Source organism: Glycine soja, chromosome 11 (genome assembly GCF_004193775.1).
Source record: "Glycine soja cultivar W05 chromosome 11, ASM419377v2, whole genome shotgun sequence".
NCBI classification, from domain to species: domain Eukaryota; kingdom Viridiplantae; phylum Streptophyta; class Magnoliopsida; order Fabales; family Fabaceae; genus Glycine; species Glycine soja.
The window spans coordinates 50,812,209-50,826,133 of NC_041012.1; the positions used below are offsets into that span (position 1 = coordinate 50,812,209).

The following is a 13,925-nucleotide window of genomic DNA, read 5'->3' on the forward strand; positions in this document are numbered from 1 at the left end:
TTTTGTAATCAATTAATCATTTATATTTACACTTTAAATTTATCTAGTTTTAAAATATTATTTTTAAACAATAAATTATTTTACTCTCTCTTTCAAATTTGTTTTATCAAAATCTAAAACAATTACCCTGAATCCGGTTAATTTCTAACCGTCTTGGGATCAGTGTTATTGAACCCAATTATATATATATATATATATATATTCTAATTTGTTTGTTATCTACAATTTTAAATGCATGATTTTTTTTATATATTGTATTGAAGTTTAAATCTATGATTTCATACATATTATTTTAACCTTCACTGTTAGGCCGATATGGTTTTCAAATTCATGATTGATAATGATTAGTAATAAAAGTAGTTTTTACACACTTTTTAACATACTTTAAAGTGAATTTCATATTTTCCTCATCGGATAATCTTAGCGTACCTCTATTTCCTGATGTCTACGTACAAATACAATTCACTAAATAGCAAAAATATGGCAAAAAAATATTTTGATAACATTCATCAATCATAATCTGGTGCAAAAAGCATAAATACATTTTTTTCGATTCATAATATGAAGTTATTTTGAAACATAAATGGGAAAACTAGACATGCACTTTGTAAGTAATTAATTTATTCTTGTGGAGCCGTCCTGATGAGATCATATTTGAACTAGATTGTGAAAAGATCGAGTCAGATTTAATTTAGATGCAATCACATCGTAGTGTTTCACAATTTGTGCTAATGTGCTTAGATAGGGTACCGTGCAAGTAGCAGCATTACGAAAAGTAGACTTTCCTGGTTGTTGCGGGTTGCCTAAGGAAAAAGCTTGTTTCCTAAGGAAAAGCTTGATGCCTAGGCTTAACTATGAACTGCCTTAAGAATTAAGATATCATGTAAGCATGTGCGTGGACGGTGGTAGTAGTTAATGATTAATTTGATTGACTTCAGAAAAATACTGATCACTAAACAACAAGTTTATCTCTATTATTTTTTCCCTCTATTTTGATACTAGTTTAATTATCCTATGGTTGGTATTCACAGAAATGTTCCTCATGAGTTACACTTGACAAGCAAAGAAAAAGTCTCTCATAAGCATACACCATTTTTGTGGCAGTGAACAATTGCACACCTCTTTGCAAGGCAACATGACCTTTCTTGTCTAGAACTTCCCTCCCACTAACCCATAACTCATATATGGCCTTCTTTAGAGCACTCACCGTTGGTGCAAATGTATAACCCATTTCATTGCCAACAATTACAGATCCTATAATGCTTGCAAGCCTAGTGGCCATTACTGGCTTCCCAGTCAGCATGGCTTCTAGCAAAGTGTGATCCAAACCTTGTGCTCTTAAAGTGGGGTTTACAAAAACGTCAATAGCATTATAAAAAGAGGCCAATTCAGCTTGCTCCAATGGCCCCAAAACCAACATATTTGCCCCAAGATCTGTGTATCTTGCACCCCAAGGACCATCTCCTGCAACCACAACCATGCTACTCTCTTGGAAAGTGCTATTTTCTTCAATTATCTGCTTCAATGCCTCAAACATCAAAGGGTGTCCCTTGTCCTTGACCAACCTCCCAGCTAGTCCTATCAACAATGACTTCGAATCCGGAATGCCATGCCTCTTCTTGAAGTCCTTCCCCTTTGAAACATTTGGCCTAAAAATGTGTTGGTCCACACCATTGAGAATAATATGGACCCTTTCTTCTGGAATCATGTAGACCCTCTTTAGGATATCACCTGCATGATCACTAGTGGCAACATGATGCGCATAATTTGGGAAGAACTTGACCTCTTCAACAACCTTCACAGCTCTTTCAGTCAAAGCCTTTGTCTGTGGTTCTTGGGGGGTTCTAAGGAGTTCTTGAATGATGTCAGAATGAAAGGTCTCGTATGCGATTCCGTGCCAAGTGACAGCCAAATTAGTAACATATCGAGATCGCGTGTACCTAAGTCCAACACTCTCAGTGTGAACAATGTCAAAGGGTTTACTAGTTGAGTTTTGTGCTTGAAATTGCTCCCAAACCAAAGCTTGGTCAAGGTAACCAGCAGGTGTTGGTTTGGAGAAGTGAAAGTGTATGTTGTTAATTGAATAATTGGAGAAAGAGGAGTCTGTGGAAGTGGTGAAAATGTGAAGATCGTGGCCTCTTTTGGCAAGGGCAAGGTGGAGTGTGAGAGCATGGCGTTCAAGCCCACCTGCATGAGATTTCTGTGGCCATTTCTTGACAAAAAGTGCAATCTTAAGGAACTTTGAAGGTGGCTCTGAGGAAAACATAAGGTGGTTCCATGCAAAAGGATATGAAAGGAGATTTATTGGTTGGTTTTGCTTTTGTACTATTACTTGGTATGGTGAATTATGGCATTGGCTGCAACAATGACTCCAAGAGAGAGATAAGATGATAGAGCAGATGGAAAGAATGATAATAATGTAGCAGAAACAGTGAAAACTGAATAAAGAACCTCGATCCTTTGCCATGGACATTTGATTTGAGGAAAGGAATGTTAATTATTAGACAAGAAAAAGTCATGATTTGTATGATTAGTTTTAAGCACGAGCATAGGGGGACAAGAAAGTAGAGATGAAGAAACCTATCACATGGTGACTTGGCCTCAGCACAGTAAGACCGTAGACTTTTGATAATTTAGTGATGTATATAATTAGGCTTGCTTGAACGGCAATGTTGCTTTAACAAAAGTAACTGAAGCAAACCAATATTCAGCATTGTTTATTATTGCTGGCAAGTGTTCTAATTCTGCATGTCATCTTTTAATATTCATAAAATATCATTTTGTATACTATAACCCTTAACTAGTAAAGGCATATAGCATCGCACTTGAATCTAGTACAAACACAGAACGACCTCAATAAGGATTTTGTTATTTCATATTTGAGTGTTGCTACTTCTTGGTCTTCTTAATCTTGAACCATGTTTAAAATCCTCTGACTTCTTCGGTTTGATAACGAGTACACTTGTAGAGAAGCCTTCGCATATGGCCAAAACATAGCATTCATATACGCATTCATATGCGTGATGTAAAAATATTAAATACTTTACAATATGAATCAGTAACTCTTATGGCCACTTCGGACTCAATAAGGTTACGCAAATAGTTCAATTTAAAGTTACTCCTCAGCATATCAAACCTCAAACAAATTGAAGTCTTATGTAACAATCTCAATTCGATACAACTCACATATATGATGTGGGAAATAAAGCACCTTTTGAGCATCAAAGTTCACATATATTCATACAGGTATGAGTAATAAAAAAAATATATTAAATACATCATAAATCAATCTAATGTCTACTCAGAACTCAATAAAATTACACACTACAATTTAATTGAATTCACACCTCAACGCCTCAAACCTTATCAAATTAAGGTTTGGTATGACAATTTTGAGTTTAACATAACTCACATATATAATGTGGGGCATGGAACATCTTTTAGGCGTTCAAGCTCTCACATATTCATACACATATGTTGCTGTAAAAACATTAAATATTTTACATTATGAATCACTCCTATTTAATGTGAGAAATAGAACGCCTGCTTATTTGGCTTTCAAAGTATTTACATGTAGTCAAACCATTATTTTATCATCATGAGGAGTCATTATCATTAATTTTAGAAGATCCAATGCTCAACCAACGTGAACTCACCTATACTAGCCTACAGCTAATTCTTACTAACACTTTAAATTAATTAAAAAATAATGAATAAATATTAAATTTTTTACCATTTTGATTCAATAAGCGTTTTAAAAGGTTTCATTTTAACTTCGTGCCTTATATTTGTGTAGAAAACATAAAACCTATTAAAAAGTAAAATGTCTAAAAAATAGCTTATATTGTTTTCTCGCATGCGTGCGTGTGTGGTTCATGGATACTATAAAGAAACCATAAGAGACATTTTTATCAAGATATTTATAGACTCGAGTCTGGTCAGCTAAACTTAACAATGACTCGAGTAGTAGGTGTTACTCACGGTCCATGGCTTATTCTAATGTTTCGTCCTTCAAACTAACCCATCTTACACTCTAAATTTACCTACCCTGATGATATAATTTCTACTACCCCTATTGTTGCCATTCCAATCATGTGTGCTTTTCTATCACGAGAAGTTATGGTACTATATTTTAACAATAAGCCTAACTATTTTATTTTTTGTAGAACAGCATAAACCTACGTATTTGAAGATGGCTCCATTCTCGCATTCTTGTTATACAAAAAGTTTAAACTTAATAATCCTAACTCCTAAGATTACTATGTACTTTCTATATAATTTTGAAGAATTAAGATTGTCTATTGACATCCTAAGAAAGATCCCAAAATAATTGTAAAAACAACATTATTTTTTGTTTAACAACTTTAGTTTAAGGGAAGGAAGTAGGCTGTATTTGCAATATCCTTTGTCCTTGATCATATTGATTCAAGGTGTGTTTAATTAGCTTCAACATCAATCATTAACTAACCTTTTGACTTCAAGGAGTAGGAATACCAAATTTAGTAGCTAAGAAATAAAAAATACAAACGAATTACTAGATCTAATTAATAATGTACATGAATGACATGATTAAAAAGTAACAATAACACACATAAACATAGATTTCATATTCAACCATTTTGCACAAAAATCAAATTTATACATGATTGTAATATTGACACCGGGTTGTTAGATCAGATGTGTTATTACATAGACAGTAATAATTTCTGACAAGTTAACTGAGTACAGAAATAAATTGGTTAATGCTATCAAGGGAATAATAAAAAAAAAAGAATTAATAGCAGGAGTGGAAACTGTTGGGGGTAGTTCGCATGTTTTGGGTGGAACTTATACTAAGTCCAACAAATGGCAGTTGAATTGTAGAGCTAGTAAATGACAATGTATGGTCCAACTGCTAAACCGAACTCTGCGCATAAAAACGCTCCCATCACAGCCCCAACAGGCAATGGGCCCACTCTCTCTCTCTCTCTCTCATTTCATTCATCATTCTCTTCCTCCCCCGAAGAACTTGTTGGCCTTTCATTTAAAGCCCTCTCTCTCTCTTTCTCTCATTCTCGGCTATTCTTCATCTGTCTATTAATTAAGTAAATAAAACCCGGTAGCTTCATTTTCCAAATCCCAGTTATTACTTACTGGCCAAACAAGGCAGAAGAAGAAGTACTGTTTTGGTTCATACGCGCCCACACACTAACACAGTGCTCCCCTGATCCAAGTAATTACTTGCTCCTTTATTTTATTCATATATGGCTGTTGAACTACACACTTCGCTTCCTTCTCACTTTCTTCCCGATGATGACGACCACGACGACATCGTTTCGTCACAGCATAGCCACAGAAACGACATCCACCACGCCTTAGCTTTAAACCCGCTCCCCGAGGTCCCGATGAACGACAACGACGACGATTTCATCTCCGAGTTAACTCACCGCATGACTCGCTTCTTACTTCCAGATGACGACACTTCCGATTTCTCATCCATTGGCTCTCACTCCATGGATCTAGAAAATTCGGTATTATTTTATTTATCAACTAGTATTAGTATTATTACATAAGTTAGTTATTTAATCAATTTAATACGTTATTTAAAATAAAATAAAATTGCTTCTTCTCGTGAAGTCACGGGACTCAAAACATAGTCCAGAAGATTCAGGTTCATCTCAGGAAGCATCACCGCCCGCTACACCTGAAGAGCGTTGTTGGAAAATCGACATGATTGGAACGTTTGAGAAGATGAAGCCTAACGAAACAGGGAATTTCAACAACCAGTTTCAGAACTCCAATACTGGACTCTATTCTTACCAATCTCTAATTCGGGAACAGATTCGAGCAATTGAAGTAAGACAAGAGTGTCTATTCCTATTTTTGTTAGCTTTAATTATAACTGTGTTAGTTAATTAATTAATTAACTAATTTGTTTGTTGTTATGGAATATTATCTGTAATAGTTGTCTGGGGTTAAGCAGGAGCATGTGGCTGTGTCTCCGAAACCAAAATCCAACCCGCGTCGGAAAAGTCAAGCGCAAGAGGCCAATAAAGGAAACGGACGGAGGGCACGGCCGCCACAGGTTCCACATCAAGGTGGTGCGGGGATGCGGGCCCTATTTCTGGATGGGTCCGGTTCTAGAGGTGGGACCGGCGTCTTCTTGCCTCGGGGTGGTGGAGCTACTACCCCATCCGAATCAACCAACAAGCAAGGTAATATATACATGATCCATAAATATAATCCATGATCTTCAGTTGCTTTTCTGATGTTCCCTTAATCGCTAATGAAATGGAATGTGCACTATCCCACTTGCAATCACTTTATTATTTGTTATTTATTTATGTTCTTCTATTATGTTATGTCCCACCTTGTATCTGCCTACTTTGCTTTTGCCTGCCCTTTAATTCTTTCTCTTTACTGCATGAATCTCAACCATAAATTAAAATATTAATACAAAAATAAACTCGAAACGAATGCTGAGGGATTCAATTGTACTTATTTTACAACTAGGGAGATCAACATGGGCTTCTTAACTTTCCTTTCTGAAATTTCATGAGTATGCACGCACACTTCTCGAATAATAGTAATAATATGATTATATTAAAATATTCCTTTACTTTAGTCTCCAACCTCCCACTTTGTTTGTGAACGCTTACTGACCACTATTCTTTTTTATAGAGCTTGAATTGGAATCTTCTGTAATCTATATTATCACATGCCATCCTTCCGGATCTGTTATTTTTCCTTTTGCTAAAATCAAGGTATAGTAATGCAATATTTTTTTACTGTGATGGGGTAATATAATTGATAAATAACTGGTTGTTAGATGTTTATATTTTTTTTAATGTGAAAACATATATTAGAAAAAGTCAATTTCTTTTTTAATAGATTTCAGTATTTAAAGGAATTTATTCTTATCTACTGAGAATATTCTAAATTCACAAAAAAAGATACACTTTTTTAAATTGAAAAAGAAAAAACACAATCTAATTTTATCCTTAAAACATTCAATATTGTACGTGGTCCACTTGAAAGAGAAAAAAAGGAGAGAAGAAAATAAAAATATTAGTTTTTTTGGTTTAAAAGAAAAATAGTATTTAAGAAATAAAATTTCAAAATTTTCTATTTTTATTTCAATTTTTAAAACTTCTTTTTAGTCTTCTTGTTTCCCAATAAAGACTAATAAAATCTAAATTTATAATTTTCAGAAACTAAGGTGGGCTTTTACTAAATTTATGTTGAGTACTTACTTAAAGAACAGCTAAGAGAGTTGGTGACCAAATTTGGAGATTCTAATTTCTTCATGTTGACAATCTGATAAAAACTTTACTGCCTTTTGCCAACAACATCGATTCGTGGCACGTCTAACATCGAAAATGATTTATATTGTGTACAATGTGTCAGGTAAAGGTTGCTCCACTGTTCTTATACCTGCCAGAGTAGTCCAGGCTTTGCAACTCCATTTCGACCAAATGGCTGCCACGTCTGGGCCCAAAGCTGGTGGCTTCCCTCCTCTCCATGGTACTCTATTTTCAACAACTTTGATTTGATCTAGTTGTTTGTTTCAATAACGCCCAATATTTATTGCCACCTTTCTTCTAACCCAACACTAATAATTATCTAAATTTTAATTTCTTTTATATTGTTTAGCATTATAAAAGTTTCGTGCATGCTAATAATATTTGCATTTTCCTTTCGTCTTCTTATATTTTTATAAAGTCGAATAAAAAAATAGATTTTAATAAAGTATAATTACGTTTTCATAAAATTAAAGCATGCGATGAAACTTTCAATTTCATGCATTTTTTAAAAACAATTATTTAAAAATTCAGTTGATGTCTTATTTTGTAATAAAATAATTTTATTATTGTTCTTTAAAATCAGTTCTAAGATTTTATCCTAATAAAACCGTTAAAAAAATTTAAAAAAGTTTATTTTAAAATAAATTGAGAAACAATTAGAAATAAACTGTTTGATTTTCAAGTTTTCATGAAAAAAAAAATTGTTAGATCGTCTCGGACCATTAAATGTCTATGAATCAGTCCATTTTCATGTGACGTTTATTTAAATTTTTAATCTATGAAAAAATAATAATATTTAGTATATATCATATAAAGATTAGTTAAAAACTATTTGGAGGATTCAATTTGGTTAAGTATAGTGTATAAATATTATAAATTTTTTATACTTATTTTTAATTTCTACGTATAAAAAATAAATAGATGGAATTATGATGGTCCCACTACGCACCTAATAAGGGGAAGGATTTAGGTTGTCCAATTTTGATTTTTGAAGGTTCCCAAAAGTCCATTCTCGTTAGCAAGTTGCATGACTGTGAAGTATGAATATAATATTAATATTATTAACTTATACTATCTATTTATGGAATTTGTTTGGATGAATCTTAATTTTGATAATATGATGATTACGATTTGCAGATGTTCTAGTGAGTAACAGGGATGGCATGTATTCACTTCAGAAGCCCGAGTCACGGAAAGCGCCGGCAAGTATCCAGAATGATACGATTCTGCCTCAAGAGTGGACGTATTGAGAAATGCACATGCACATGCATTTCCCATTACTCATCTTTTTACACATACAGAATAATAATTATCCTGTTTTGGCAGTTTTTTTGCCCAAACTGAAGAACAAAGAAACGAAGATAGGTGTGAACTGTGAAGTGAAGAAGAATAAACCAGAAAAGAAATTCCTATACTACACAGATCGGATCTATATAGTTAGGGAATCTTTTCACACGCAGAGTACGACAAATAGGGATCGATATACGGATTTAATAAATATGCCTGGTTTTGTATTTTGCTATTTCTTATGGGGTATAAGTTTAAGTAGGTGTATACTACGTACTACGTACGTACTCGTGAGTCGTGACAGAATACGATAAAGCAAGAAATAAAATCTAGCTCAATCTCTTTGTATGCAAAGCAAGAAGCTAGAGTGGGTCGGTTGAATCTAAATCTGAACAGAGGATGTCTTTTAAAATCCTTTGTAATAATTCAACTTAGTTATGGGCTTCTGTCTTATTTGCCTGCTCTGTTGTTATTTTTTTCTCCCCAACTGTTCTATTACATGGCCTAAGCCCTAAACCTTTATTTAGTAGTTAAATTGGATTGAGTTTACTAACAGCCCTAATATTTAGGACTTTGGTAAAATAAGAATGACAAATTTATAACTCAACCGTTGAGGGATCAAATTTTTTAACATAACATTTTTTAGTTAGAAATTTTAATTTCACACTGATAGTTGATATGATTCAATGTAATCTAATATTAATGAATGATTATTAATTTTTAAAACTTGATATTATATATATATATATATATATAATTGAATGTATTTGGGTTTATTATCCTGTATTAATATGAAATAGATAAAATTACTAAAATAAAAGATAATGTAACTATTTTAAAATAGTATTCGTTTTCACTTCTTCAATGATATTGCTCAACTGCTCACATTTCTCTTGGCAGCAATAATAATAATAATAATATAAAATTTTTATTATAAGAGTGTTCAATTAATCAATTAAAATCTTTGATAATATCACATAATTAAAATTAATATCTGTAAAATCATGAAAAATATTATTTCAAAATAAATAAAATTAATATCTATTTAATAAAAATACATTATTTAAACAAAATTAAAATAAATGTTAATGTTGATAATAAATGCATTTAAAATTACTTTTATTATTACTGCATTAAAAAATTATTACATGTTAACATTATATCAACAATAAATAAAATAAATATAATTTTTTTAATGATTATATATTCATATTTATTATTTTCAGATTCTTTTATATTTATATTTTTCATATAATAAAAGTAGACTTGAAAATGAAAAATAAATGTTTGATGATATTTTTTCCCTTACTTCACATTGATTATGTGAATGAGAAATTATATAAGAGTGAAATTTACTCACACCCATTATTATTATTATAATTATGTACTATAAAACTGGACTCATCTTTAATGATTTTAGAGTTAAGATCATTATTTTATATTTTTCTCATGTTTTCTCATGTAAGTGTTAATAAAAATTTATATTATAAACTGATAATAATTTTATTTTTAAAATATTTTATAATACACAATTTTAATAAATTTGAATTTAAATAATTTGAATTTATATGTATTATTTTTATTTTGTATTAATTTTAATAATTTTGATGCCATTGTTATTATTTGAATTAATTAATAAATTTCAATAGGATTAATGTTTTTAAGATAACATCTGCTCAATTAAAAATATAATTTATATATAATTATATCTAATATAATACTAAATATTTTAAAAATTTTATAAGTTTATTTACTTGTATATTTTCAAATAATATTAAATATAAAAAAAAGGTTGAATCTGCAAACGAAATTAGTCTTTTTGACCCGTTAATATTCATGATCTCTCACTAATGACTGTGACAAAAAAAAGCACCAGCTACAAACTTACAAATTTATAATTTAATCAAAGTTGTGCATCTCACAAATATAAAATAGTGAGTAAGATATTTTTTACATTCCTCTACAAAATATTTTTTTACATTCACCCAAAACGTGACTTTTTGCCATCCATCTAGAAGGGATTGAGATCCACTAAACAACTGTTAGCCCAACAAACTTTATTTTCTGGGTTAAAATTATACTGCATATCAAGAATAATTTTTTTCTCATACATTAAGATCTTATTAATATAAAGAAACATCTTAATGCATGAAAAAGAAAACATCTCAAAAAAGAGAAAAGAGAAACAAACAAGCAACGCCCCCAATTCTTTAACGTTTTTCTGTCTAATTTCTATTTTATCCATGATTACATACAATACAACTACAAGGCCTTGAAGTAGTATGGTTGTGGATGAATTGTGGTACACAGAATTCACGTGATTAAATACATGTTTTTACTAATTTATTTAGATTTTATTTTTTAAAACATTTTTTAAAAAACATAATCTAGAAAATTAATGTTGGCTGGTATTTATTGATTCAAATATTTTAAATAAATAACTATGTTTGTTAAAATTTTAAAAATTATAAAAAAAATAAAGAAATATATTCTCAATTTTAAGCATTTTTCAATAAATGTGATGTTACAGGTTATAGACCTAGCCCCCACTTTCACCTAAGTTCTAGATTCCAGATTATGCAATACAGGTCAACCCAAAACGATAAACTTTTTTCACTTTTTTATTTATTTTTCTTTGACTAATCAATGCAGAATATGTGAATAGGATAACAACGAGAGGGAAAAAAAACATGGCTGAATATTATATAATTAAGTGCAAATTAATACTAGTACACAAATACTAGTAAACTTTGTGTATAAAGCTAAACGAATCATTCTTAATTAAATGGGTCAGGGTTTAATCATAGATTGTTGAAAAAAAATCCTCAAAATATTTACACGAATAATCTATAAAATATTTGATAAAATAAATAAATGTAGAGGTCTCACATAAATTAATGTTATAATCAAAATAGAATATATAAATGAAATGTAATTCTAACCTATAGAGTTAAATTTTAGAATTGAATTAAAATCTAAACCTAAATTATAATATAATTTTAGACTCTATTCTAATAATTCTAATAATTGTTGTTAGGTAAATTTAGCTAGTAATGCAATGTCTAAATTCAAATTATAAGATATACTATAATTTATTCTAATGACTATTGTTAAGCATGTGAGACAATCTATTATCGGGTTGTTATCCAACTAGAAACAAAATTCGCATCTCTTGCATTAGTGTTTATTCAGATTTAATTTATTCAAATTTTAAGAATAGGTGTTAGTAGTTTAATAATGAATGAATAAGTTATAATAGATTCTCATATCGATGGTTATCCATCGGAAGCTATCTTAATTAACAATTACACTCACCTAACTGTATGTTATGGAGAGTGAGTATTGAATAGCTGCTACAGATCCTGTTCATGGATTGCTCACCTAGGAAACACAAAACAGTTGTTGTTGATTCCAAAATTTTGCATACGCATATCATATGCATGTATGCGAGGTGTCTTATTCCTTAGCCTTTTAAGGTTCATTCACTTAGTCAAACTCCTTGTATGTCTCCAATATATGTTACTTTCAACCAAATAAGTCAATTGTAAACCATTTGATAGAATAGGGTTGATGAGTGTTATAAACTTCTTAGTGTTATCTTTAATTATTAATGATAAATAAAATGTTACTTTTTATAATAAAAGTTTAACTTAAAAAAATAATTAGGTGCTCCAATGCAATGACTCCGAACTAGACTCTTGTCAAACAATTGTAGTAATGTGATTATTATCACATTTCAATTTTTGCACAATTATTGGTTTGTTTGTGTACAAGACCATTCTATTTTCTAATAACAGATTCAGATATTTTCTTTTTATAGTGAAAGTTTAAGATAAAAAAAAAATAGATTATTCTGATTGTATGCCTTAAGCTTTGAAAAAAGTTGAAAAATAATAAAGAAAAGAACAAGGAGAAAAATAATAGAAAGTAAAATAGTTTTATAGAAAATAAAAGAAGATAAGTTTTTCCTCCTTTTTAACATATTGAAACAAACTCTTAAAAAGAACAAGAACACTAGTTTAAACATTATTTCACTGTAAAAAAAAAAAAAGAGTAACCCATGTTTTATATTGCCTAGCATGGATCCACCAAGAAATCTTATGAGACTCTAATCACTTGATTAATTTCAGAATTTCTCCTTAAATTACATTCAAATTAAGTTGTGACATAATAAGTTTGGTATGGCTATAAAAATAAGATTTTGTTAAAAACAAAATTAAGAAGTAATTTATAAAATATGTTGTCCGAATGACATGTAAAACCGCACCACATATATTTACCTCTATTCCGTAAAACATAGTAAGTTCAAGAAATGTATGGCAACGGCTATTAATTCAATTTGAAATTGATACATAAAAAAACAAATAAATTAAATTAATCCCAAACATGTTTATGACGAGCCTCAGATAAAAGACATGGAACCCTACATTTCCTTCAAGTTTTCGCGTCGGGGTTATGCTATTGAAGTTGTTAAATAAGTGACAAATTTAAAAATGCTATGCTAGAGATCTGAGATCAAGCCGAAACTTCATTTATTTTCTGGACCGAAAGTTCCGAGTTTCAAGGCCCATAGAAAATACATCAAGATAGATGAAAAGGAATGGACCAATAAAAAATTAAGAAAATAGACAAAACAAGGATAAAAACACACGCCTGCTGCTGAAGCTACGACATATCACTTATGATAGAATCATCATTGTACCTAGGCTAGATTAATAATGCTTCTTCCCATTTTCATTGCATGTATTACTTTACACGTCTCTAACCATGAATACATAATTTTGTTCAAGAAAAAGATATTGATGTCACGTCTTGCCAGTGCCGTGATTTCCTTATTAATGATTCAATAACAAATCATCCTCTTTCTCATGACAAGTTAGAGGAAATAAGCCACATCATCCAATTAAGGTCTATGACCTAATCTATATTACTATTAGACCAAGCTTTTTTAACAAAAAAAAATTTAGATCCAGACTTTTATGAAAAAACTATTTAGTTAAAAGAATTATATTTAAGTCATTCAAAAATTAATATAATAATTAATTATATTAACTTTATTATATTTTATATTGTGACAAATAAATCATTATATTGATTTTATTATAGTATATTAAAATGATAAATATTTATTTTTAAAATATTGTGCATATTAGCATACATAAATAGTCTACGTATTAGTGTATTACTATTTGGGTTAGAATATGATTGATATATAATTTATTGGGAATTACGTACGTGGTGCATGGTGAGTTCCAGTTTAAAAAAATTTAAGGGAGAAAAAGAGAGGGGTGAGGCTGGATGATTACGTATACATTATTGAAAAGTTGTATTTAGATAATATTTTATTCAATAAAA

General features: G+C 30.4%; 2 protein-coding genes across 5 annotated transcripts; one reads left to right on the forward strand and one right to left on the reverse strand.

Annotated features, from left to right (window-relative positions):
* Positions 1–1,010: 1,010 nt before the first annotated feature.
* LOC114375113 lies at positions 1,011–2,693 on the reverse strand. The gene has a single exon (XM_028332863.1). The coding sequence runs from the start codon at positions 2,471–2,473 to the stop codon at positions 1,013–1,015; it is 1,461 nt and encodes a 486-aa protein (XP_028188664.1). The 5' UTR covers positions 2,474–2,693; the 3' UTR covers positions 1,011–1,012.
* A 2,220-nt stretch (positions 2,694–4,913) lies between these two features.
* Positions 4,914–9,029, forward strand: LOC114377418. 4 transcript variants are annotated; one of them, XR_003659078.1, is made up of 6 exons: positions 4,914–5,510; positions 5,617–5,835; positions 5,945–6,194; positions 6,661–6,743; positions 7,387–7,503; positions 8,421–9,029. XR_003659078.1 is itself a non-coding variant. In XM_028335913.1 (6 exons), exons 2-6 carry the CDS (start codon positions 5,385–5,387, stop codon positions 8,531–8,533), a joined length of 825 nt encoding a protein of 274 aa, XP_028191714.1. In that variant the 5' UTR covers positions 4,924–5,212; positions 5,325–5,384; the 3' UTR covers positions 8,534–9,029. The 4 variants fall into 4 exon arrangements, 3 of the variants coding, with proteins under 3 accessions (XP_028191713.1, XP_028191712.1, XP_028191714.1); XM_028335913.1 differs by lacking the exon at positions 6,661–6,743 and having other exon boundaries at positions 4,924–5,212; positions 5,325–5,510; XM_028335912.1 differs by lacking the exon at positions 6,661–6,743 and having other exon boundaries at positions 4,918–5,510; positions 5,963–6,194.
* The last annotated feature ends 4,896 nt before the right edge of the window (positions 9,030–13,925 follow it).